At 46.5% G+C, this 27,858-nt stretch overlaps 1 protein-coding gene across 1 annotated transcript in view; it reads left to right on the top strand.

Moving 5' to 3' along the window:
* PHT4;5 (phosphate transporter 4;5) overlaps positions 1 to 27,858 on the top strand; it is a 167,265-nt gene that overhangs the window by 9,967 nt on the left and 129,440 nt on the right. The window contains exons 2-4 of the mRNA XM_086774931.1: positions 16,388 to 16,533; positions 23,766 to 23,865; positions 23,957 to 24,009. Of these exons, the coding sequence (XP_086631057.1) occupies positions 16,388 to 16,533; positions 23,766 to 23,865; positions 23,957 to 24,009 (299 nt within the window). The remainder of the gene's footprint in view (positions 1 to 16,387; positions 16,534 to 23,765; positions 23,866 to 23,956; positions 24,010 to 27,858) is intronic.

Below are 27,858 nucleotides of genomic sequence, written 5' to 3'. Positions count from 1 at the left end.
ATTATGGCTGAGTTTGCCCTGCATCTCCGGAGGTTTGATAGAAACTTAGTACGAAGGGCTTTGTGTGAATATATGCTCTTATGTGTGTGTGTGTGTGTGTGGAGTGCGTGTGTGAGAGGATATCTTGATACAGATTGATGACGTTAGTGGGGATGTCGTAGTATCTAGTCCATACTATGCATAATGGAGTTGATAGATATATAGTCTTGTGGGTTGACTACCATGAGTATATAGCATGCACGTTCCTAAAAGGTGAATTTGGGCATGTTCCTGGATTCATCTAGGTATATAATTCAGCCGTATTAGCGGACATGTAGATTTCACATTGTGAAGTTTTCGTTCGAGTTGCGGCCAGTTGATATTGTGCTAATTCTTTCTATCTTTAGCGGTGCATTTGCCCTATCAACTACTTATTTGCTGTGCTAATTCTTTCTATTTGCTACTTCCCTTAGTGCTAGGCTTCATTATGGGGCTGAGTTTGTCCTGCATCTTCGGAGGTTTGACAGAAACTCAGTACGAAGGGCTTTGTGTGAATATATGCTCTTATGTGTGTGTGTGTGTGTGTGTTTGTGGAGTGCGTGTGTGTGAGCATATCTTGATACAGAGTTCTACACCCACTATTGGGCACTGATGATGTTAGTGGGGATGTCGTAGTATCTAGTCCATACTATGCATAATGGAGTTGATAGTTATATAGTCTTGTGGGTTGACTACCATGAGTATATAGCATGCACGTTCCTAAAAGGTGAATTTGGGCGTGTTCCTGGATTCATCTAGGTATATATAGATTAATGCTAACCAAAATTGAGTAAGATAGGAGAGAGAGAGAGACCTAATCTACTAATCTACTTTATATTGCCAAAACATGCTATATTTACAATGATGATGTTGGGTCTTACATCATGCTTATGCATACCTATCTACTGTTGCATACAAAAGGTTACTAGTTGTCCTCCACTTGTGCATGGGGGCTGCCTATTGGACATGTTATCTGCAGTCCATTTTACTCCATTTTATGCCACTTTTTATCTAGATATTTATCTGATGTAATTTGGGTTTTTTTTCATATTTTCAAAGCTATTTTATAGCTTAGTTTTAGGCTTTTTTAGGCATTTTATCATTTGTCCAAATTACTAGCTTTTTTGCTACTGCTCTATAGATATATAAGCATGGACATTGTTCATTCATAATTCATTCAATATTTCACACCAAGATTTTTGTAAATCGTTTGGTTTCAAGTGCAACCCTACTTTGCCTTTTTTGTATATAGTTTGGAAGTTTCATAAGAATCCTATAAAGCCTAGGTTCATAGTTGCTTCTTGCAATACATCTCTGATGGATGTTTCTAAATGGCTTAGTCATTGCTTTAAAGCCATTTTACCTAGTGTCCATGACCTTTGGAAAAATCTTCTTAAAGATGATGACGTGCCTACAGACACAAGTTGGGTCTTAAAAGACTCTGTAGGAGTAGTTCTTGTCGTGAAATTCTTAAACTCCTCTCAGAGCCTGGCTGAAAAGTCGTCTGCTTTAAGCCTACAAACCTTCGACTTCACGACCTTATACACCAACCAAGACTTAGAAGACTTCCATGTTAAGGATTAGATCCCTTATTACGAAAGTTTTTGCCTATAGATTAGAAAAGGATAGATGCAAGGCTTTATTAGTAGAAAAGTCACCCTTGCATTTTGATTTTTCTTGGTTAAAAAGTAAAAATCAAGATGTAGATAAGAGAAAGAAAAGATTCACCAAAATTGTAGACAAAGATGACATTTGTACTTGGTTAGATTTTTTCCTAGATAACCTTTATATATCCTTAGGTGACTCTTTATTTAAGCAAGCAATTGGTATTCCCATGGGTACCAATTGTGCCGTCTTTCTTGCTAATTTTTATCTTTTTACATATGAGTTCGATTTTATGGAACGTCTTATTTCTGCTAATACTTGTCCAATCTTTCTTCACAAACTTTGTAATGTGAGATGTTTTGTAGATGACCTGTTCGTTCCTGACATTCCTTCCTTTGAAGAGTTTTTGTATATCAGTCCAAATTCCTTAGGTGGAGGGATCCATCCCAAGGAATTTTGCGAACTTCATTGCACCTCGAATAGCATAGTTAGGCTTTTTTAGACCTTAAGATCACTCAATCATCTTGTGATATGTGTCAGAATACGCAGCGGAGATGATGACCAGATCTGGGAACACAAGAGCAAAAACGCATGCAGAAAAATATAGCACAAGAGAGGGAGAGATGTAGGCGTGTAACTCTGCTCTATATACACAAGAAAATCCCGGGTATGATACACAAGTGGTATGGGAGCTGGGGCCCTATTTATATGCCCCCATATGAGCAATCGGCCTGCTGAAAAAGGCACTCCACGACTGCATCAAGTCGGCCAGCAACATGCAGCTAGTCGGCCAGCACTGAGGGTCCACGACTAGTCAAGTACAGTCGGCCAGCTCCAGTACACACATCCTGATGTAGTCGGCCAGCAAATGGATCCTCTTGTCAACTCAGGGCTGCCTCCCAAGCCACAGAAAAAATGGGAAAAATAGGGGAAAAATGATAAAACACGTCATAAGGGCGGGCACACCCACAACAAAGGCCCTGATGTATAAAACTAGACAGGAGATGTCAGAATACGCAGCGGAGATGATGACCAGATCTAGGAACACGAGCAAAAACGCATGCAGAAAAATATAGCACAAGAGAGAGAGAGATGTAGGCGTGTAACTCTGCTCTATATACACAAGAAAATCCCGGGTATGATACACAAGTGGTACGGGGGCTGGGGGCCTATTTATATGCCCCCATATGAGCAGTCGGCCTGCTGAAAAAGGTACTCCACGACTGCATCAAGTCGGCTAGCAACATGCAGCCAGTCGGCCAGCACTGCGGGTCCACGATTGGTCAAGTACAGTCGGCCAGCTCCAGTACACACATCCTGATGTAGTCGGCCAGCAAATGGATCCTCCTGCCATCTCAGGGCTGCCTCCCAAGCCACATAAAAAATGGGAAAAATAGGGGAAAAATGCGGAGTGGGGAAAAATGATAAAACACCTCATAAGGGCGGGCACACCCACAACAAAGGCCCTGGTGTATAAAACTAGACAGGAGATGTCTTCTAACACCCCCTCTCAGCTCCTGGCTGTGAAACCAACCACAGGGAGCTGGGGTGCCGCCTAAGCAAATCCTGAGATAGCGACTTCGTGAAGAGGTCCACCGTACGGTCCTGCGTCGAACAGAACTCTAGCAAGATGTCATCAGCAACGATCTGTTCACGAACAAAGTGCCTCTGGATGACCATGGGTTCCTCCAGTGGAAGCCCAAACCTGCAATGCAACTTCTGCATCCTCACCACCTCACAAGCAGCATCACAAGCAGCCTGGTACTCTGCCTCTGTGCTCGACAAGGCAAAAGATGACTGCTTCTTACTGCTCCATAAAACTGCTCCTGGGCCTGAAGTAGATCTCCTCGTGTCCGGATCTCCTCCCCAGACCGAGTCACTCCAACCGTGGAGTCGGACTCCATCCAACGATCCCCCTCCTGTGTACAAGAGTCCATGATCCTTCGCATGCCGCAGAAACCACAGGAAACGCAATCCTGCCTCCCAAAGAGTCATCCGCAACCATGAGCTCAACTGCCTCATCAAGAAGCTCCCGTCCAATCTGGTGTCCATCAACCGGATCAATGAACCATACTGCTTCTGAGTCAAAGAGGCATTACACTGCTCACAAGGATCAACACCTGTTACGGTGCAACAACGAGTCCTGGAAACCTGATGACGACCACGTAAGACCTTCTGAAACTTGTCAACCACCCCCTCTGAATCCGGAACCACAAAGCTTGGAGTATGCACCTCCTTCTGCAAGTAATCAACTGCCACCTGCCTGGCTTTCCGAAAGGTCCCCGTGGAAAGAACATCCTCATCTACTGGAGGTTCTTTGTCCCGAATACGACGAGACATCAGAGCATAAGTTACTTGTTCAGTTTCCTCTGACTGTCGAACACAAGAACTACCAACATCAGTACTGGAAAGTTCCTGCCAACTACTGCCATCTACTGGCAAGCTATCCACCATCTGGTCGCGGAAAGCCCGCACCTGCAGCATATCCACACTTAAGGGGCCATTACCAGACTGCCACTCATCACAAACCTGAGGACCTGGGAGAGAGAGTGCTGAAAGCTTGTAAACTCCATTCTCCACTCCGCCTTCCCAAACCACCTGGCCTGTTGCTTTGTCTCGGAGAGCAACAAAATGCCCATCAAACTCCACCCGTACGCCAGTCTTGCAAACCTGATACACTGACAACAGATGAAAACCAAGTGCCGGAACATACAACACCTGGGAGGAATGCTTCCATCCTCTGCCATCGGGAACTATCTCCATCCTGCTCTCACTGTGAACTGGGATAGTGCTCTTTGCTTACTTTTGAGGTTCCATCATCCAGCAGGGATATTGGCAAGATAGGAGAATAGAAAGGCAAAGCAAAGATTTTGGATAAGTTTAAGTCCCACTTAGAGGAAATGGTCCAGGAGAGTCAAGAAGATAGATGGCATGAGATCTTCAACAGGGGAAGTATAAAAAACAGAACTGTTTCAGCCCTTGAACGCACATGATATACTAGGTTTACATGTAGCGAACTCTCGAGGAAAGCTAAGATAGAGAACACAATGCTAATTTTCCACTATTTGGGCTGATTGGATGGCTGGTCATGCACATGCCTCACATGTGATCAAAGAGGGTTATCTCATGAAAGATAATTGCCTATGTGTGGTATCTGACATGAGGGAAAAGGTTTTGGATGAGTGCTATGCTCCTCCATATGCTGGTCATAGAGACATAATGCCTACTATGCACATGACTTAGCGGTATTTCTTTTGGCTAGGTATGCGGAAGGGCATAGAGGCACATGTACATGCATGTATCACTTGTCAAAAGGTGAAATTTGATAGGCAAAAGGTACCAGGTTTACTTCAGCCATTGCTTATTCCCACGCAGCCATGGGAAAGTATTACAATGGATTTCATTATGGACTTGCCACAGACCCAACAGGGTAATGATGCAATTTGGACAATTGTGGACAGGTTTAGCAAGTAAGCTCACTTCTTGCCGGTCAAAAAAACCATCAAAGCTGAGCATATGGTTAAAATATATCTTGCACAAGTGTTCAAGCGTCCATTGTGGGGGATAGAGATCCCAAGACAACAAGTCTCTTTTGGCGGGCCTTATTTGATAATATGGGCACCAAATTGGACTTCTCATGAGCTTATCACCCTCAAACGGATGGGCAAAGTGAGGCTGCAAATTCAGCCGTGTTGGATCTCTTGAAATGTTATGTGGCGGATCAGAAGTCTTCTTGGGAGAAGTACTTACCGCTTGTGGAATTTGCATACAACAACACGGTGCATGCATCCACAGGAAAGGCCCCGTTCAATTCAGCAAATTAGTTCTTGTATTTGAGCAAGTGTCCATAAAATCTTAGTGTATTTAAGTTTACTGATTAGCATTGTGTTCAACCAAGTTACAGGCTCCCCAACCTGAAGCTGCCGATGTTGTTAACATCATGGAATCTTTTACGGAGTTCATAACCATTCGGAAGTAGTTGGTCTCTTTGGGAAGCAATGCTATCGACGAGGACTTTGTCAATCGGCTCCTCGCCAAATTACCCGAGACAGTCTCTGCTTTTTGTGATACTATATCACTTCTTCCTTCTACTTTTGGTCTACATACCATTGTTGGCATGCTTCAGGATAGGGCCATGAGAAAGAAGATCAGCTAGGGTACTTCTGAGACTCTTCCTCAGGCTAAGGGCAAAAGCAAATGGCAGGCCAAGGTTTCCATGAGTAACAAATGTGACTACCAACCTGCCAACAATCTGGCTCATAAGGAGCTTACTTGTCAAGAGGAAGAGAGAAGGTGGTTCTGCAAAGAAACCCCTCAATCAAACCTCTTCATCCACCAATCAAACTCAAAATCCCTCTTCCACCAAGGAGACTGTCTTTATTGGTATTGAGGAGCTTTCCTTTGACCCCCACGTTCCTTCCACCTCACGTCTTACGGATTGGGTGGTTGATAGTGGGTGTACTACTCACATGACTCTTGATAGGACCATTCTTCATGACATTCGTCCCAGCTCTTCGACGGTGTCCATTGGTGATGCTGTCAACTTGGAGGCCTCTTCGGTTGGTAATGTGCGACTTAACTCTTTCCCCAGGCAAGCCTTCTACCATTTGGGATATAATTCATGTTCCCAAGCTCTCCAACGATCTTCTCTTAGTTTTTTGGATTGCGGAGAAAGGATATGATGTCTTCTTTGACAGTTCCGTCCTTGAGATCATCGACACCAGCACCTTGCAAATTGTTGCCATAGGTATCCAGGAAGGTGGTCTTTATCGGTTGAAGGACTTTGGTGGCTCTTTAACTAAGTCCCAATCTCATTTGCTACAACTTCTTCATAGCTATCATGCCTTGGTAGCTCATGTGGATACGGTTTTGTGGCATGCTCGCTTTGGGCATCTATACTTCTCTGTAGAGCTGCCATCTTCTCAGCAGATGGTCGAGGGTCTTCCACCACTGAAACCCTCCCACTGCACTCGTGTGGCTTGTCTTCATGGTGGCAAGCGACAATGAGATGCTTTTCCTCATGGGGCTACTCATCGGGGTTCTCATATTCTGGAGCGTATTCATATGGACTTGTGCGGCCCCATGTGGACTACTACCCTAGGAGGAGCTAGGTACTTTATGCTTATTATTGATGATTACTCACGCGAAGTTTGGGTTTATCTCTTGGTAGAAATATCTCAAGCTTTCTCCCGCTTCCAAGAGTGGGTGACTTTGGTCGAGATTGCGACCACATAGAAGGTTTGACAAGTTCACTCTGACAATGCAGGAGATTTCGTCTCCAAAATCTTCCATAATTTTTGCTCACAGAAAGGTATAAGCTGTCAATTTTCCACACCTCACAGTCCTGAGCTGTGGTTGAACGCAAGCACATGATTGTTTAGGAGATGGTCCATACGGCATACCTTGCTTTCTTCTTTTGATCTTCCTCCCTCTTTCTAGGAAGAAGCTAGGAGCATTGTTGTTTACATCATCAACCATTCTCCTACGAAGGCGGTTTCTCATATGACTCCAGAGGAGGCTTTTAGTGGATAGAGTTCTTCTGTCTCTCATTTTAGGGTTTTTGGTTGTGATGCCTATGTCATATCCCTGATTCTAAGAGATCCAAATTTGATCCCAACTGCAGGAAGTGCGAATTCCTTGGATATAGCTCTCATTCCAAATCTTACAGGAGTCGCAATCCTTGGTGATTTCTCGCAATGTTGACTTTGTTGAACCCTCATTAGATGATTCTCGCTCTCATCCGAAGCTTACCATCGAGGTCCCTCCTCCTTTCTTGGCCACCCCAACTCCACTAGCTTCTCCACCATCAACTTCTTTACCCCTTGCCTCTCCACCCCCAGTTCCTCCTTCCCCATCGTCTCCTCCTCTCCCCTTCTCCTGTGCAATGGAGGATTGCCCCCAAGATTCCATGATGGTTGGAAACCGCTGTTCGTGATTCTCATCTCTCTGATATGGAACTTCATCATCTTGCTGATTCTTCAGCAGAACCTGACACGGGTACGATGATTACAATGCTTCGTTATTCTTGTAACCTTGCCCTGATGAGTACACTGATACAATCATATAAGCCTACTATAGCTAAAGAGGCTCTTGCTCTTCTTGAGTTGTGGGCAGCCATGGAGGTCGAGATTGATTCCATTGAGAGGAATTGTACATGGGAGCTTGTGGACCAACCTTTGCATTGACAGGTCATTGGGGTCAAGTGGGCTTTAAGACCAAGTTTCATGCTGATGGATATATGAACAAACACAAAGCTAGATTGTTTGCGAAGGGGTACTCTTAGATTGAGCATGTGGATTACGAGGAAACTTTTGCTTCTATAGCTAGATACACCACCATCCGGACAGTTCTTGCTGTTTCTCCTCATAAGCACTGGCCAGTTTACCAAATGGATGTCAAGTCTGCCTTTCTTAATGGTGACTTACATGAGGAGGTGTATGTTGAACAATCTCAAGGTTTTCACGTTCTCGGACATGAGGGTAAGGTGTATAGATTGCACAAACCCCTTTATGGTTTGAAACAGGCCCCCAAGGCGTGGTATGATAAGATCGATGCATTCTTTCTTTCCCTTGGATTCCAGAGATGCTTTGCAGACAACAATCTCTATGTCTTTGCTCATGATTTTGTAGTATGCGGAAACTTCGGAGAAGGATCGGTACTTCAAAACTCAGAAAACAGCACTCTTTTCGCGACGGAATTAATGCACAAAACTGAAAGTCGATGTGCAGTAAATAGAGAGAGAAGGGGGAGATGGAGAAGGACACAGTATTGGGTCCCAATTACCCTCTGTAGGGCCCCCACCACGGATGGTGTATTTGCTTAATTAGAATGATGTAAATCTGAAACAAATACAATGTACTTGACCTTTTCTTGGCTGGAAAACCTGCCCTTGACCTTCAGTCCTTCACCCCTTAGCTTTAGCAATGTTCTTGGCTGTCCTGGCCCTTGGTTGCTTGGAGCTCTTGGTGAATTATGAGATGACTACAATGAATTATGGGCTGGGCTTTTATACTACTCCTTTCATGCAGTCGGCTGGCTTCAGGACAGCCCACGACTGAGTATTTTTAATAAAATACTCACACACTTTAATAAAGTGTTTTCACACTTGTAATCCCTGCTGTCCAGCCTGCGCATGCTCCTGGACAGCACCCTGGCTGCTGGGCATGCTGCGCATGGGTGTGGGACTGCCCCCCACACCTGGCCGCCTGCTGTTTAGGGTTTTAATCTCTGTCGGCTGCCTGTCCAGAAGCTCTGGAGCTGGCCGACAGCCCCTCCAGCCCTTGCCTTGGCTGGTGGGCAATATCTTGGGCCCTCCTGGCCCCTTGGGGGTGGTTCTATACCTCCCCCATGCCCATGCTAATTATGCAAATGCAAATCCTTGCCCTGGGGTAGCCCTATAGGCTGGCCCCATCTCTACATGCAAACTACATGCCTACAGAGGCCTGGCATCCAGTTGCAAACCAGATACTCAGCACATCTGACATCATTCCAGAGGGAGACTCACAGCGCGGACTGGCACTGCTTCATGTGCAGGACGATGCACACCTGACCTCGGACGACTGAGATGGACCCCTGGCTGACTCGTCCCGGACTGGGCTCACATGGGACCAGTTCACCATCCCAGGTCCTGCACCTACTGTACAGAAATGTCTACGTGGCATCCAAGTGCGGGATGCACGTGACATCCCCTTCTGCTTAACTTGACGGAAGCTGCATAGCCTCCAAATAATCCGTCAATAAAGCCGGATAGTCTTCGAAAAATTCTTTGTCGAGCCATACCGCTTCATGAGTTCCTCGGTCCTGAAACTTCGTGAGAAACTGTCGTAGTCTTCGGCCTGAGCCATGCTTGAAACAGTGCAGAAGGATCTGTTCTGGAACCATTACTTCTGCTTCATCAATGATGTCTGGTTTCGCTTCGTCTTTGACCTCTGAAGGGGGTGGACCTGCATATGGCTTTAACCAACTGACATGAAATACATCGTGCATAGTCCAACTCGGAGGTAGCTTTAACTGCATAGACACCTCATTAATCTTTTTCCGGATGGGAAATGGTCCGAAGCTCCTGAAAGACAACTTTGGGCATCGCTTGCCCACCTGCTTCAATCTTTGCTTCATAATCCGAAGATATACCCAATCTCCTTCCGAAAACTTCATGTCCCTTCGGTCTTTATTGGCCTGTCGAGTGTAGGCCTCTTGCGCTTTAGCCAATCTGTCTTTGACGGACTCTAGTATCTCCTGGTAAGACTCCGTCACTCTGTTCGCCTCTGGTACTGAAGACGACGTCCTGGTTAACAACGACTGGAAAGGCCTTCCAAACGCTGCCTCATATGGAGTCCTGCCAATAGCTGAGGAAAAAGAGTCATTCAAAACAGCTTGAACTAAAGGCAAAAACGATTCCCACTTACCTTGCTGATCGTGGACATAACACTTCAGCACATCAAAGGCCAACTGGTTGTATATCTCTGTCTGGCCATCTGTCTGTGGGTGGAATGCACTGGAAAAATTCAACTTAGTACCAAAATTATCAAACAATGCCCTCCAAAAATGACTGGTAAACTTGGCATCTCGGTCTGACACTATGGTCCTAGGAATCCCACCAATCGGGTACCAATGCCGAATGAATAGCTGGGCGACATCCTCGGCGGTCACATTGGCCCTGCAAGGAATAAGCATCACAAATTTGCTGAACCTGTCAACAATAGTCAAACACTGTGTATTACGCTTACTCGGACTGGGAGGCAGATTTGTGACAAAATCCATCGAAATGTCTTGGAAAGGACCCTCAGGAATTGGCAAAGGCTGTAACAACCCTATCTTCTTTCCACGAGGAGCTTTCACCTTTTGACAAATGTCACAGCGTTGTACATAGGTAAACACATCACGCCTCATCTTTGGCCATTAGTATTGCCGTTCTAATTTCTGCAGAGTCGAATTCATGCCCCTATGACCACATGTAATGGCGTCATGGGCATCATGGAGAAGAGCTGCCCGGAATGATTTCATGACACACAGTCGGCCTTTGTAGTAAAGCCAACCATCGCGTATCAGAAAATGGCATGGTCCTGTGGCATCCAATGCTTGTTCCCACTGTGTACCGAATTCCTCGGAATCCGCGTACGTGTGCTTCATGTCTTCTAGTCCTGTACCAACAAGGTCTAGTCTAGTGGTCTGAATCGTAGATACTTGTCCCTTCCTGCTCAAAGCATCGGCCACTGGATTGGCCTTTCCTGGAAGGTACTCAATCATGCCACCAAACTGCTGGAATATCTGACTCCAGCGGTGCTGTCGATCACTCCACTGTGCACTGGGCATCGTCTGAATCCAGCGCAATGCCTGATGGTCAGTGTGAACCTCGAAGTCACGGCCATACAGGAAATGTTTCCAATGTTTCAAGGCCTGAATGACTGCTAGGAGTTCATGATCGTAGACTGAGTAATTCTTTTCGGCGGGCAGTAACTTACGAGACATGTAAGCTATTGGATGACCATTCTGTTGCAATACACCTCCAATTGCGATGTTACTCGCATCGGTGATCACCTGAAATGGTTCGTCCCACGAGGCAAGGGCTAGACAAGGCGCCTCTGACAAAGCCACCTTGAGGTTTTGGAATGCCTCCAACGCTCGTGGAGTCATTCGAATCTTTTGCCTCCTTGTTTTCACTCCCTTTAGCAGATCGGTGAGGTCTGCCGAGAGATCAGAAAACTTGTCAATGTGGGTGGAATATGCCTGGCATATACCCACAAATGATCTAATGTCATAAGCAGTCTGAGGTACTTCCCAGTTAACAATCTCGGCTACTTTAGCCGGATCAAGTCGAATGCCTTCGGCACTGATTATATATCCCAAGTAATGTACCTGGAACAGATAAAATTCTGACTTCTTTTCATTGATATAGAGCTCGTTGCTTTCCAGCAACTTAAGGACTTTCTCCACATCAATGTCATGCTACTCAACTGTAGCTGAAAATATGAGTATGTCGTCCAGAAATATGAACACACACACTCCAATCTACTCCCGGAAAATACGCATCATCATGCGGTTAAATGTAGCTGGGGCGTTTGTCAATCCAAATGGCATAACCACAAATTCATAGTGGGCCCGTTCTGTACGGAAAGCTGTCTTGGGGATGTCCCCCTCAACAATCCGAACCTGGTGGTACCCGCTCTTTAAATCCAGTTTGGAGAACTCCTTAGCTCCATTCAGCCTCTCGAGAATATAGTCAATTCGAGGCATCGGGAATCTGCTCTTGATAGTCAGCTTGTTGAGTGCACGATAATCGACACACAACCGAGAAGACCCATCTTTCTTCTTGACAAATAAGATCGGTGCTGCAAATGGCGACACGCTGGGGCGGATGAAGCCAGCTTGCAACAATTCTTGGAGTTGGCGGTCCAACTCCGATTCCATTGCCTTCGAAAGGCGATACGGAAACTTGCTCGGGGGTTCCGAGCCTGGGAGGAGGTCAATCTTGTGATCCTCCGGTCTGGACGGGGGAAGCTGGGGAGGGAGACTGTCCCGAAGAAAAATCTTCTGGAACTTTTCATGGAGAACCGAGTACTTCTCGGAAGCACTGGCCACCGTCTGGGCTGTCTGGACGTAAATCATCGCACACTGTGCGCCTTTCCTGACTGCTCGCTTAGCTTGCAAGTGGCTTATGAGCGGAAAGTTTGGAATACCTGGCTCACACTTAATGGTCACAGGGGTGTTTGACACATTCCGATCGATCTGGAACGTGTGCTTGTCCCACTTGACATCAGGAAGAAACTTGTGAAACCACTGGATACCCAAAATTATGTTTGCTCCTACAAGAGGGGCAACCATAAAGTCACGCACAAACTCTATGCCCTGAATTACTAACTTAGCACCTAGAGCTTCATACTTGACGCTCGTTGTCATACCTGTGCTAAATCCCTCAACTTGTTTGTCCACCGGAGTCAGCTCGAAACGGGCACGCCTAGCGGCCTCTTCCGTGATCACATCCTCCGTGCTGCCGCTGTCAAACAAGACAACGACTCTCTGGCCACCTATGTAGCCAAAGGACTTGAGCAATTCGTTGCGTTCATACTCCTGGTCATGGGCGCCCTTCTGCTTATCTTCGAGCTCCCGGCTAATAATTGCTCCAACTGAAGCACCGGGGGTTGAAGAACTAGGGGTAGCCACTGGGGTCTGTGTGGGAGCTGTGCTCACCACGGAAGCTGTGGAGGCGGCGGCGGCCTTTGGAGGCTTCTTCGGACAATCTCGAGAAGTATGTCCTTTTGTGTGACAAAAGTAACATCTACCCTCCTTCCTGTACTGAGAAAGCTCCTCAGCACTCAACTTGCCACCTGTCTTGCCAGCCTCCGCTTTCTGGTCTGGAGTAAGCTTAGACGCATTGTTCGAGTTCTTGGAGCCAGAGGCTCCCGGGCTCTGTCCTGGGGAAGACCCCGTCTGGTTCTGGCTTTTGCCCCCCGAGGCGTTAGCCTTGGGAGAAGCCGACTGGGAAGTCTTGGGCTTGCCACCATTGTGTTTCACTTCTGCACTCTGCGCAAGCGAGAGTGCGTCCTCAAAGGTGGCTGGCCTAAACATACGCACCTCCCACTGGATTTGCGTGTCCAGGCCATACAAAAACTGCCCTTTCTTGTCTGCATCAGATAAGCCTAATTGTAGACACAAGGTCGAAATTCTATTGGCAAACTGAAGGACTGGTTGCGCATTCTGACGCGCACCCCTGAACTCGTCTTCGAGTCGCTCAAGGTAGTGGGGCGGTAAAACCGTTGCTTAAGGTCACGGACGAACTCGTCCCACCCATAAGCTGCCATACCTGATCTGGTGTGGGCATGAGCCCACTGAGTCCACCAAGGAATGGCCTCACCTTCCAAATACCAACTGGCTAAGATCACTTTGTCAATATCTGATTTCCTAACTGCGGCAAAGTAAGCTTCAAATTGATGTAACCATGAATACAGAGTACTAAGTAGTGGGATCGAGTTTACCATTATACTTACTGAAATTCATTTTCTCGGGAAAATGATTCGAGGGCGCCGCCGGTGTCAATCGGGCGTCCAAAGCTCTGAGGTAACGCTCGTGTTCCACTCGTCGCATGGCTTCGTCTTCTCGTTGTCGAACCTCCAATGCGCGCAACTGCATCTCAAGCAAGGAGCTTGGCTGCGGCTGTGACCCCTCGAGAGGGTCCCTGTGACGAGGATCTCGTATCTGGGGTACGGAAGGAGAGGGAGGAGGAGATGGAAAACGCGACGCTGGAGAGCGAGAACGCTCCTCCAGAGCCAAAATCCGCGCCTTCTGCTCATCCAACTTGGTTGTTTGGTCTGCGATTGCTCGCATCATCTGCTGGAACATGTCTTGTACACTCAAGCCGGGTGCCCTAGCTGGGCTGCCTGGTGCACTCTGGTCCCATGGTTCTGGTTCTCTCTCGTCGCCGAAGTTCGCCATAGCGGGAAAATGCAGTTCCTTTCCGGAACGCAATCTGACCATCCACTATCTGTGTGGGAGACGTCCGGAGGCTTCCGGAGGCTAAAAACCAACCATCCTTCGAGGGACAGGAGTCACTCCGAAAGGGGTAGTCCACCGGCGTCTAAAAACCAACCACACGAGCGAAAAAAAAAATTTTCTGGTTTTCTTTGCTGAATCTTTGTCCTTGAAGTGAGCTCTGATACCACTGTAATATGCGGAAACTTCGGAGAAGGATCGGTACTTCAAAACTCAGAAAACAGCACTCTTTTCGCGACGGAATTAACGCACAAAACTGAAAGTCGATGTGCAGTAAATAGAGAGAGAAGGGGGAGATGGAGAAGGACACAGTATTGGGTCCCAATTACCCTCTGTAGGGCCCCCACCACGGATGGTGTATTTGCTTAATTAGAATGATGTAAATCTGAAACAAATACAATGTACTTGACCTTTTCTTGGCTGGAAAACCTGCCCTTGACCTTCAGTCCTTCACCCCTTAGCTTTAGCAATGTTCTTGGCTGTCCTGGCCCTTGGTTGCTTGGAGCTCTTGGTGAATTATGAGATGACTACAATGAATTATGGGCTGGGCTTTTATACTACTCCCTTCATGCAGTCGGCTGGCTTCAGGACAGCCCACGACTGAGTATTTTTAATAAAATACTCACACACTTTAATAAAGTGTTTTCACACTTGTAATCCCTGCTGTCCAGCCTGCGCATGCTCCTGGACAGCACCCTGGCTGCTGGGCATGCTGCGCATGGGTGTGGGACTGCCCCCCACACCTGGCCGCGTGCTGTTTAGGGTTTTAATCTCTGTCGGCTGCCTGTCCAGAAGCGCTCTGGAGCTGGCCGACAGCCCCTCCAGCCCTTGCCTTGGCTGGTGGGCAATATCTTGGGCCCTCCTGGCCCCTTGGGGGTGGTTCTATACCTCCCCCATGCCCATGCTAATTATGCAAATGCAAATCCTTGCCCTGGGGTAGCCCTATAGGCTGGCCCCATCTCTACATGCAAACTACATGCCTACAGAGGCCTGGCATCCAGTTGCAAACCAGATACTCAGCACATCTGACATCATTCCAGAGGGAGACTCACAGCGCGGACTGGCACTGCTTCATGTGCAGGACGATGCACACCTGACCTCGGACGACTGAGATGGACCCCTGGCTGACTCGTCCCGGACTGGGCTCACATGGGACCAGTTCACCATCCCAGGTCCTGCACCTACTGTACAGAAATGTCTACGTGGCATCCAAGTGCGGGATGCACGTGACAGATTTATTGATCACTGGCTCACATCTTGCCAAGATTGAACAGCTCCGGTCAGATTTAGCTCACCTTTGAGATGACTAATTTAGGACTTCTCCACTACTTTCTTGGGATGGAGGTCTATCACTCTTCTTATGGAGTATTTCTTAGCCAGCACAGATATTTGCAGCAGCTCCTGGAGACATTTGGGATGACCAATTGCACTTTCTTATTAGGTGAATTTGGGCATGTTCTTGGATTCATCTAGGTATAGATAAATCTTTGAAGTAGTTCTAGATCTTCTCAAGTTCCCCTCATCAGTCCCTAGGAAGGGTGCAATATTATCTGCATAGATGCTGTGTAAGAGTTCCTCATTTGACCAATTAGGCAGCTTCAGCCTTTGTGACTTTACTCTTGTAGAGTTGGAAGGAACAGCTCATTATCTTTCTACAAACTAGTACAAGAAATAAGCTAAGGGACAGCCTTTGATGACCCCTCCTACTACCGGGGGGTTAGCTCCATAGGCTGTATGATAATGATGGTCCCATTTTGTATCATATGGCTTGGATTTGACATTCCGAGCTCATAGCTCTAGTCTTTATTTTCTTTTGCACCATGATGAGATTACATGGACACTATTGTATCACTTTTGGTCTCATAGACCCATTGGGTCTTTTGAAGACGTGGAATATAACTTTCTTTCTTTCTTTCTAATTTCTTCATGTTCCCTGTTTTGACCAAGTGCTATTTTGTATCTCTATGCATAGTTCCCTTCATAGTGTGCTCTAAGCCTGGCCCACTATACAGCTATCCTAAAAGAAAAAGATATACAGATGCTGGTGTCTCTTTTATCTTGAGTGTCCTTGAAGAGCTGCCAGGCTGCAAGAGAGCTATTTCTTTTTCTCAAAGCACATGTACTTTATCTTGTTACAAAGCTCCTCAGACTTAAAAGACAGAATTTCAAGTTCTGTTGTTCCATGAATGGCTCCATGCGTGCTACTGTGTAGATTTGAACATAGTTGATAGTTGATCTAAATGTATGGTTCTCGCTAAACAACTTATTCCCTTTGCAGGTCAATTTAAGTGTTGCCATCATACCGATGTCAAGTCAGCTACATTGGAATGCCTCAACAGCAGGGCTTGTACAATCCTCTTTCTTTTGGGGATATGCTCTTAGTCAATTACCTGGAGGATGGTTTGCAAGACGGTTTACAGGGGAGTAAGTGATCTGCCACCATTTCTGTCTTCAGTTTTACTAGCTAAAAAGGGACATTCCATAGGTTTGTGAGTCATTTCTACAGATTTGATGTTTTCACATTCCATGTTGTTTAGCTAATCTAATGAATAGGTTGTGGTCTAGAATTGGAAGGATGCAGCTACATCTCTAGGTTTCCCTTTACCAGTTATTCAACCATCATCATAGAAGCTCAATAATGTGATCTGTCTTGCTGGAGTTTCTGAGCCATTGGCGGATGCACTTAGTATTCCCCATGAGTAACCTCGCTGAGTGTTGATGAAGATGAAGAGCATAAGTTAGTACATGATGGTGGCCCTAAAGAGGTGTTGGTTTATGGGCAAGTCTTTTGGCAGTTAAAGAGGAGGACCGAGGAGTTGCAATACCTGGCGAAGCTCAAGGGGTATCGTGTACACAGGGAAGTTTGATCATTGAAGATTTGCTTTCATTTCTGCGAGAGTGTAAGGAGTTTGCAGAGCTGAGGTCAATCCAATTGGGAGAGTATCATTTATAGCTCACTCTCCCACTTAAAGTAGACATATTCTTTGGCTTATGGCAGTAGTGACATTTGCCCTTCTTTTTGGGCTTGTTTGCATCCCCTTTGTCAGACTTTTCACCACCAGAAGAGGGTTGTCTATGACCAGCCTTGCTAGACTATTGTCCCCCATGCTTAAAGCTCTTTGCTTTACCCTTATCCTTGGCTGTAAATGCCTTGTCTCCACCATGGTTGCTCGATAAGTTTGCTCTTGTTTGGTCTTCCTGCAAGAGTAAAACCCACGAGCTCTTCAAAAGTGACGGGATCACCACCTCCTCTCATTGAGAGCTTGAGAGAGGTGTGAAAGCCCAAGTAGGAAGGCGGTAAAGAATGAAGAGTGTTGGTGACCATTTGTCTGTCTGGGATAACCTCATCAATGTTGAGCAATTGTTCCTGCAAATCTTTCACTTTGGTGAGATGATTTGCCATGGAGTCACCCTCATCCATAGAAAGAAGATCCAATTGCATCTTCAAGTAGGCAACTCTTGCCTCGTTGCGTACCTGATACATTACTTCCAATGTGTCCCATGCAAGCTTCGATGTCTTGCAAGAACGAATGTGCGGAATAATAGTCCTTTTCACTGAAAGGGCTATCAATGACATGGCCTGTGCATCTCTAGAGTCCCATCTCTTCTGCTCTTGTGTGGGAGCAAGTTCTACATTAGGAGCTCTTTGAGCACCTCCCCTTTGAGGCGTGGCTGGCTGTATGGTAAGTGGGCGTGTGTCATCACCACACACGATGTCCCAAAGCCCTTTGGCTACCAGCAAATTACGGATTATGAAACTCCAGAGGGAGTAGTTAGATCCATCCAGCTTGTCCTCCTAGGTGAGCACACCAAATACATCTGTAGCATTCTGTGCCATGTCAACAAAATATACCTGCAAGCAAACCAAGCATCAATGTGCACTGCCAGGCAACCAAATGTCCTGTGCAAATGTATGCCTGCAAACCAAAGCAAGTGTAAACCTGCACCAAATTGTCCAATTACACACAATGTGTATACATACGTGACAAATCACAGCTGTAATGCCCAATTACATGCTCCAATCTGAAAATCCCCAATTTTTATGCACTCCAATCGCTTCAATGTGCATCTAATTGGCCAATTTTCACAAAAGCCCCAAATTTTTGCAAATGAAAGAGGTTCAATTTGTTAATTGACCTCAATTTTGAAAACCCCCAAATTGCAATTTTCAATTTTGCCTCAAATTGAGAAATCCCCCAAATTGCACCTACAACTTTCCTTTGAATCTGACCTGCACAGAAGTCTCTGCAAAATTTGTATTTGTATTTGGAAGAAAATGTGCACAAAGAATACCTTTGGGGGCAGCACGTGTAAAGCAGGTGTTAGGCGGGGAGCAGACAGTTGAGGGGCCTGCAGCCAGGCATGCAGATGTTGACGGGTCAGCAGCCAGGTGCAGTTGTCGTGGAGGAGCACAGAGCATAGAGCAGGCGGAGGTGGTAGGCGCAGGGCGAGCAGACGGCCAGGCGGAGGCGTTGTAGCGCAGGGTCGACGGCGGCGAATAAAGATGATGAGGCAGGCGGAGGCGGCAGCCGTGGGCTAGCTGCACTAGGGCTTGGCGGCAGGGGAACACAGAACGGGCGGGCCAGAGGTTGCGAACAGTGGACGGAGGCACAGGGCGAGCGTGCAGGTGCGGAGGTTGGAGTAGGTTCGCGTGGGCCTGGAACGGCCTGGAGTCGTCGGCCTGGCCGTGTGCGAAGATCCGAGTAGGACGGACGGCGGCCGCGGGAACGGAACCGGGACGGAATGGCGGCTGGAACGGAATGTCGAAGGCAGCTGTAGGCGGCCGGGATGGAGATGTGACAGCGCGGCTTTGGGCGGCCGGAACAGAGCGCTGATGGGCGGAGGCGCTGTCGCCGCGGCTGAAGAGGGAGGCGCCGCCAGCTCCCAGCTCTGATACCAATTATTGGGTATTGGACTCACACACTCACACACACAAACCTGCACATTAGGGTTAGGTGCAGGGCAGAGAAGCTCACACATAGAAATGAGAGAGAGAGAGAGAGAGAGAGAGAGAGAGAGAGAGAGAGAGAGCCAAAAGTGTGGTATCCACAAAATGCAAGTCAACCCTTGCATGTGTGCCACATCCATATAATATAGAAGTACAAAATATTATATGTTAGAGTGTCCTTTCACACTTGATGTCCAAGGGGAAAAACCACATGGGAAAAAGTGCCCTTGGTTAAGCCCTGTTCACACATAGCACTACCATAAGTGAGCATATGCCTACAACACTTCCCCACTATAAATAGTGGGTGCTGGCCTCTCGTTTCTCATTCAGTCTTGTACATATTTGCTCCCTCACTTATGAGACTAACACTGCCTCTTGCTTGGGACTGTTTTGGTTCAGTATATTCAGCATAGTTTGCTCCATATCTCTCTCTCTCTTGCACTCTCTGTTCAGCACGTTCAAGTGCCACTCTGCTTCCGCTCTGTGCACTCTTTCATGGTATCATCGCTCCCGGTTTAGCAACCTTCTCTTTCATGGTATCATCGCTCCCGGTTTAGCAACCTTTCTGCTGCCCCAGATTCAGCCCTGTTTTTAGCACCTTCTCCTCTGCGTTTTCTTCTAGATCCATAGCTTTTGCTGCTGCGTTTTCTGGACAGCACTCTGCTGGTCGTTTTTTTTGGATTGGCTCCACCGACTCAGCCATCTGGCTCTTGTTGATCAGCGTTTCATTGCCCACTTGGAGATTGGACTGCAGGCGGCCTGTTTTCTACAGGACAACACTTGTTCACTGCTGCGTTTTCCTCTCCAGTGGCCCTTTCCCTTTGCAGAGGGGGCTTGTGGTGTTGCAGGATTTGGTGGCACTCTTGGTACCTGTGGAGGACATTTTTTCTTTAGAGAGTGCATTTTTTGAGATTGAGCCCAAGCTTTTGTGATGGCTGCTCCCACTTCTCTTCATATGTTTGCTGAGTCTGCCAAGTTGGATGGTTCCAACTACACCCTATGGAAGGTGAAGGTGAAATCGGCCTTACGTGGCGTGGATCTCTGGGATTTGCTTGTTACACTGGCCAATGCCACCCCTCCCACCCTTGCTTCCGGTGGTGTGACTTAGGCACAGATTGATATTTGGCAGTCGAATGATTGACGTGTTTTCTCCTTCCTGATGTTGAACTGTCAACCCAAGAAGGATGATGGAATTCTTCTCTTAGCAGGTACTCGGCGTATACTTGCTCTTGTGACTTCTCAGTCACGGTCTTGGATTGTTGATAGCGGTGCTACTGCTCTCATGACACCCCATCAAGATTGGTTCGAGGACTTCACTGCCAGATCAGGCGAGATCACTCTGGGTGATTCTTCTTCTGTGCCAGTGCATGGTCATGGCACTATCCCCATCTTCCGTTTTGACGAGGACAAGAGGTACTTTTCTGACGTTCTGTATATTCCAGATTTGGCTTTTAACCTTTTGTCAGTGAGTGCTCTTACAGCTCAGGGTGCGGAGGTGATCTTTTCTCGTTATGAGATTACCATTCGCGATAAGGATACTGGTAGCATCTTGGCTCAAGGAGTCCAAGATAGTGGCCTCTACAAATTGACCGCTCTGCTTTCTTCTAGTGCTTCTTCTACTCTTTGGCATGCTCGGTTTGGTCATTTGAGCTATTAGCTTCTGCAGCGAGCTTCGAAGGATGGGTTGGTTGATGGATTACCAACCATCAAGGCTCCGTCTTCTGCTTGTTCCTCTTGTTTACAGGGGAAGCGACACCGAGCCGCCTTTCCGGAGGAGGCGACACACAGATCTTCGACATCACTTGCTCTCATTCATGCAGACTTATGTGGTCCTATGAGTACCGCCGTCTTTGAGTAAGGCAATGTACATGCTCGTGATGGTGGATGATTTTACCAAATATACTTGGGTTTTCTTTCTGAAGACCAAGGATGAGACTTTTCATCACTATAAATAGTGGGTGCTGGCCTCTTATTTCTCATTCAGTCTTGTACATATTTGCTCCCTCACTTATGAGACTAACACTGTCTCTTGCTTGGGATTGTTTTGGTTCAGTATATTCAGCATAGTTTGCTCCATATCTCTCTCTCTCTTGCACTCTCTGTTCAACACATTCTAGTGCCACTCAGCTTCCGCTCTGTGCACTCTTTCAATCCCCACCCTCTCTCTCTCTCTCTCTCTCTCTCTCTCTCTCTCTCTCCGATACAGGTACTCCGATTTGTCTCATAGGCCGAGTTCGGTCTTTTGGAAGACGTTAATAAAATCTTTCTTTCTTTCTCTCTCTCTCTCTCTCTCTCTCTCTCTCTCTCTCTCTCTCTCTCTCTCTTCGAGGACCAGTGTTGCCTGGGCCTCTTCCTGCTTGAGCTCCGCAGACACAGGGACACCTTCTTGAGACACAGGCCCCAGCCACCCCGCCCCCTCCCTCGGCAGCCAACCATCACCAGTTTCTTCCAGACCCAGGAGGTGGAGGACACCGACATAGTGGATCTTGTGGACCCTCCACGAGCTGCTCTGGGCCTACCTCGCCCGAGAGGAGTTACCTTGGATGGAGCCTCTGCACTCCAGCATGCCCGACGCCCTCAACCCCCCCGTCGGCCACGATCACCTCATCAGCCTCCAGATCCAGGACATGCTCCACCGCCATCGAGCTACCTTTCCACGTGATATAGCTGAGGGAGACCTCTCGGCCATACTCGTCAGCCCCATGCTTGACATTTTGGAGAGTGGTATACCATCTACTTGGAGCTGATGTTACTCCCATGTTTTTATTTTCTTAGTATTCCATGATGAGTTTCCATGGACAGTTTTGTATCACCCCAGTGAGATAGCTATATTTATGTTTTCTTTCTGTTTTATTTTCCATTCCATGATGAGATATGCCATGGACATTATTGTATCACTTTGGTCTCATAGGCCCATTGGGTCTTTAGTAGACGCTTAATATATCTTTTTCTCTCTCTCTCTCTCTCTCTCTCTCTCTCTCTCTCTCTCTCTCTCTCTCGCGCGCGCGCGTTCTGAACCCGTCTCAGATTACGCGAACAGCAAAAAAAAACACACTGTTCATCTTCATCGCTCTCTTTCAAACTGAAAATCAGTATGGCCTCGTTTTTTCATCTCTCTCTTGCGCGCATCACAAAGGTTTCGGACGCTCAGAGGAAATCGAAATATCTCGCTCTCTATGATCGCCCCTCTCCCCCCTCGTATTCATTCGACCTCACCATATCCTCTCTCTCTCTCTCGCGGGGCCTTTCGCCCGGATGAAAAAGGCAGCTGCCTAATTTTTATTCTCCATATTAGATCACTGCTATTATCCTGCTTGGTTGTGCAGTGTGCACCCCATTCTTCTTGTGTAGCTGAGTTGTGGCAAAGAAATCCTTTGTCGGTTGATTTCCAGCTTCCCTCTAGAAAGAGGCCATATTGTGGTACCCATATACAGTATGAGCTTCCTTTAAGGACCTGTGTGGACTTGATTTTTACCAAGGGACTGCTCTTGGAGGGACTGAAGGAATGAAAGGCCGTGCATTTATTTGCTCTCCATAGCTCTGAATGCATCAATTCTCAGTTTCTTGATGAAGAAACTTGCTCATGTATCAAATGCATCATCCCCAAACAAGGATGCATGTGCCACACTGTCAGGGACTGTGAGGGTGGTTAAGCAGAAGGCATGCCTGTGAAGGGGATCAAGTCCTGGAGGCACTTGGCCTACAAGGATGACATGGTTGAGCAAACATGGACTGCAGAGTAACGGGCAAATCAGCATGGGTAAAAATGCTGCAGTAAGGCAGCCACTTTGGCAGCCTTTCGAAAGTTATCGCTCGTGACCCCAAACAGCCCTGGTCAAGTGCCCACTGCACAGCCATGGGATGGACATTTGAAAGGGGTGAGTGCCACATGGACATGCTGCCTACTTGTAGCTCCCTCAAGGGCAAGATTCAAGGAAGAGTAAGGACTGATTGGGGTAGTTTTGACAGCCCTATAGGCTCCCGGGGGTGCCCATGACATGCACCAATGGTTGGGACATTTATTGGGCATAATATGAACATGTTTTATGGTCTTTTTGATGATGTTTTATGGCCTGAAAATGGATGGCCGACCTGAATACAACTTGCCATAAGATTAAGTCTTCCACTGTTAGTACTCATGTGACAATGGTATCAAACCATGCAAGTCATCTAGAAACCAAGGGTTTGCAAGAAGTGCGTGAAACAAATTAAGGTTTGCGTTTTTGGAACTGTGAGTTTACTGGCATGTCAGTGCCATGAGTTATCAATTTGGAGAATTACAGGCCCCAAAGCCTCATTTTTTACGTTCGCTCCATTCAGCAGGCCCTCTGTGTCGCATGTCTGTGTGAATCTCCTTTAGTGTTTGGTTTTGTGTTGGTATTTAAATTTATACATTGCATCAAATCTTTGTACGAGAGGAACCGACACGCTAACGAATTCTCTTGCCTTGTATGCAAGCTAGTTATTTGGATGCCTCATCACCACCAAGCACAACATATTTTGGTCACACAACATTCCCCATGCATCTGATGGGTGGTTAGTTGGACAAGCAAGATGGCTGTCCATCCTGGATGGGCAGGGGTGGTTGAGTAACCACCCTCAGCAATTATATTATTACATGAGACATGCCTGCATTTAATGTTTGGATTGTTGAAGTTCGCCGTAGGACTTCAAAGTTTGAATATAACATGCTTTATTTTGGCTGCAGGGCAGTATTGGGAGTTGGTGTACTCATATGGTCAGTGGCTACAGCTGCAGTGCCAATGGTTGCATCCTTTATTCCGGGTCTTCTATTCTCAAGGCTCATTGTAGGTTATCTTCTTATGCTTTGCATCTGTACCCTACAAACAAAAGGCTTGTTTTTTTGACCTCTTGCAACATGCATAAAATGCATTTTAGGTTGGACTTGGTGAAGGAGTGTCCCCATCAGCTGCTACAGACCTGATTGCGAGGTGTGTACGTAGATTTGTCTTATTTGATTTTCAATACATAAGTAAAGAAAACAAGTTAAGAACTTAAGGACCTTTGCCCTCTCTGTGGAGAAAGAAAGAAAGAAAGAAAAAATAATATTTTAACGCCTTCAAAAGGCCTAGAGGGTCTATGAGCCCAAAAAGGTAGTACAGTGTATCTACGATGAATAGTGAACCATGGAAAAACTGTGCAAAACTAGCTACGTAAGAAAAGGTACATGGTGACAATTTATGGTCAGACAGTGGTGGAGGGATGAGGCCTCTGAGATCTGGGGCGTCTAGCTCTCAGAAGGGATCACACATGCTTAATTGTTTACTCATGGATCACATGTAACATCTTTGCAGTCTCATAGACCCTTCGGGTCTTTCATAGATGTTAGTAACATCTTTCTTTCTTTCTTTCTCTCTCCTGTGGCTGTGTCGAGGGAATTAATGTCCACCTGCTGGGGAGGAGCTGCTTGGTGATTGTGCAAAATGTCCCGGATCTCCTTCAACAATAGTACCATCCTCTGTCTCATCCAATAATAGTACCATCCTCCTCCATTATAGAGCAAAGGGCTGTGATGATGTCCACCTGTGAGGCCTCTCCATGTTGCCAGAGTCTTGGATTTGCAATTGACAGGTGGAAGATTGGGAACCCTGGGACGAGGGCCTCTGGTGTTTAAGTGGGATCATGCTTTCTCTAGTGAGGTGCATGGGGCCAAAGGATCCCTCACTTTGATATGTATTTGATGGCCTGTGTGATCCCTTTGTCACTGTGGAACCTGATTGGCGTCCGGAGGTGGAGGCAGTTTAAAGAAGTCCATAATGGAGTTTTGAGAAGCATCTCGTTGGCTCTGACTCGCTGGATGCTGTCTGAGCATGACCTCGTGATGATGGCAAAGCTCCTGTAGGTACATACCTAAGCATATCTGATCCTCATACCGCATAACTGAATCCATCTCGAAAAAGAGTGGAATCTCCCACAACCTCATAGTAGGGTGGGCATATGAACATATAGAGCTCCTCTATCTCCGCCTCCTCGGTCATACATTCTTTGTGCTTTGCCAAATACAATCTGTACGCGGTGTGATGATACTCTATCACATGCACACCCAGTTGGTGTACAGGTGGCATGGCATTATTGGCATTCATGAGCATTAAGCAAGCATAGTAGGCAGCAAGCAGGCATATTAGGCAGCGCATGTGCAAGGGCTTGGACCAGTCGGCAGCAGATGATCCAGTTGGCAGCCTCTCTAGAGCATTTAAGAGCATTGTGCAAGTCGGTGGCTTTATGGACCAGGCCGACTGCAATTCAGCAACCAACCCAGCCCTGATGCACCTATTTAAGCAAAGTGGTCTTCAGCCATCAAAGACCAGCAGGAGTAGTCACAGGCATCAGTGAAGCACTCCTGAGTCGTGGACTTCAGCCCTTGTTCACAGGAGAAGTCTGTTCAGTTAGAAGCATCCAGTCAGAAGCATTCAGGCAGTAGTTCCACCACCAGCATTCCGCACCAGATTTCTCCACAGATCTTTCCAGATCTTTGTTGTAATCTTCATTCATTTAATATAGTTGCATTGCTTTGCATTGAACTATATTCTTGTCTATCTCTGAAGTACAGTTAAGTTAGACTAGGGTTGTTTTACTACGATCAAACTCTCTGCATGTTACATACTCTCAATAGACCAATGGTGATTGTATGGCGTGTGACATGTGCGTATGAAGGTATCCAGGGCTTTTAATTAATCCATCTTTAGAAACTCGCAAGAAATGCTGTGTGAAGAATTGGAGTTTTGAGGGAGCTCTTGTGGGGACATGCTTGTGCGGCGTGTGTGTTAGATAAGGAGGATAAGACATGGATCTATTCATAATGAGAGTGAACACGTGATGATTCATTGACATGAGAGAAAGAGTACATGGGCTTATATAGATGCTGTGAGAGCTTGATGACAACATCATTGATGATGTAAGTGAGTGGAATGTCTTCTCCTAACATATCTCCACGATTCCATGAATGTAGGGGTTGATTTTCTGGGCTATGACACCTCATATGACAAGTGGATGCACCTAACACATTTGATATATGACCATAGGTTATGTCATATCCTATGCACCTTGTATTTTAGGCTAAGGGGACAAGTTTGGGTTATATTTTAACACCCCCCTTGAGCCAAACTTGGGAATAAGGACTCGACACGTAACAATGGGCATTGCCTAACAACAATCCTCCTTGATACAATGAGATAGAGTTCCCCCTTATTGTGTACAAAGGGTCTGTGTACTCTTCTCTAACAGACAGTCAAAGGTATGGACAACAAGTGGGTATACACAACAATGGTAGGACCATAATTTTTGACAAGGTCCACCATACAACTAGTGTTCCCACAGCAAAGGCTTGACCGTAGTGAATTGAAATGGCAAGGTCTTACCGTCTGCAACGGTAGTTTCTAATGCCTTACAACGGATTTTGGGTGATTTGTTACAAACAACCAGTACCAGGATGGAGGTTGTGTTACTTTTTATTTTTGTTCTTAATACTATTATTGTTTTTTTTTCAGTTGAGGTGATTGTGTAGACAAGGTTGACTTTTGGGCTTGGCTTCCGATGGTGTGAAAAGAAGATGAAGTTGTGTCTGAAGTATCCCTTAGCACTTAAGGATTAAAACCCTTACAACCACCAAAATGTTGTTTTGTTTTGTGAAGATCTACAGCTATGGTGGCACCTTTTTCTTTCTTTCTCTCTCCCTCTGTATCGCGACACATTGCTGTGACGGATCCGTTACAAGAGACCATGCTTCTCTCTTTCTTTTGCAATGGCAGGTGCCACTCTTTTGCTGTGTGTGGGGCTGTTTTGACGGCATGCAACAGATTTGTGTGTGGACGATGCTTGCGGTCTTCTTCTCTGCTGATGGCTTCTTGCATTTTCTTTGACCCCCTACTGGCGTATGCAAGCTATTGAGTTGATTTCTCTTTCTCTACGATTGCTCAGAGCTGCTTGCTTGCTTGCTTTGTGGCCGTCCTATAATCTCGACTCCTGCTCGCAAACCCTATGAGGTGCCAACTCCCGTAGCTTGCTGTTGCAGCCCTTGGCTATGGTTATTGCCAAGATTGCTTCTGTTTAGAAGCCGCCTACACACACTATGTCATGTGCAAGACATGTGCAGGCTAATTCCTAGGACTAATCCTTGAAGGGCAACAAGATTAAGGACCAGATTTTGGAGCTTATGCTGCTGGTTTGTTCAGGAAGACTTTGTGGAGGACTCAGGAGGCTGTCAGCCAGCTCATGAAGGAGTATGTCTCTGTTGGCTGCAGTATTTTATGGAAAGTTTGTCCAAGACGTGGCTGACAGCAGGTCGGCCAGTCCATGAGCCCTATAAAAGGGCACACTTGCTCATTGTTAGACTCACTCACTTCTCTAGGGAGAAGGTTCATAGAATATGGATTAGATTAGGTGTGTTCACCTTTTGATGGGGCAGCCAAGACTTGTACACCTTTTTGTACTATAGAATATACTGAATACTTAGCTATCTCTCTCTCTTCTCTCCACCTCTCTTGCGTGCGTTTTGCATCAGGTTGTTCTAGAATGGTGTTTAGGGCTGAAAGAAGACCTTCAGAGCTTCTGCATGTGACATTGGTATTAGAGTATTAGGCTTAGTGTAACATGCACTCTGCACTCAGTGCATGGTGACAAGATGGCTCATCATCAGAAGTGCAACAGTTGTACAGTATTAGAACCGAGTAGGATGATATTTGTCGTACGCAGTGACCCCATTGTACATCCTCAGTCCAGGATAAGTCAGGCACGAGCTACGTAGGTCATTCCTCAGCCTTAGCAGGTCAGTCAGTCAGTCA

The sequence above is a fragment of the Cibotium barometz genome, chromosome 35 (assembly GCF_041138505.1).
Source record: "Cibotium barometz isolate CiBa-2024 chromosome 35, ASM4113850v1, whole genome shotgun sequence".
Classification (NCBI taxonomy): Eukaryota; Viridiplantae; Streptophyta; class Polypodiopsida; order Cyatheales; family Cibotiaceae; genus Cibotium; species Cibotium barometz.
Note: the sequence above shows the minus strand (reverse complement) of the source record. Positions and strands in the feature narration are given on the sequence as shown.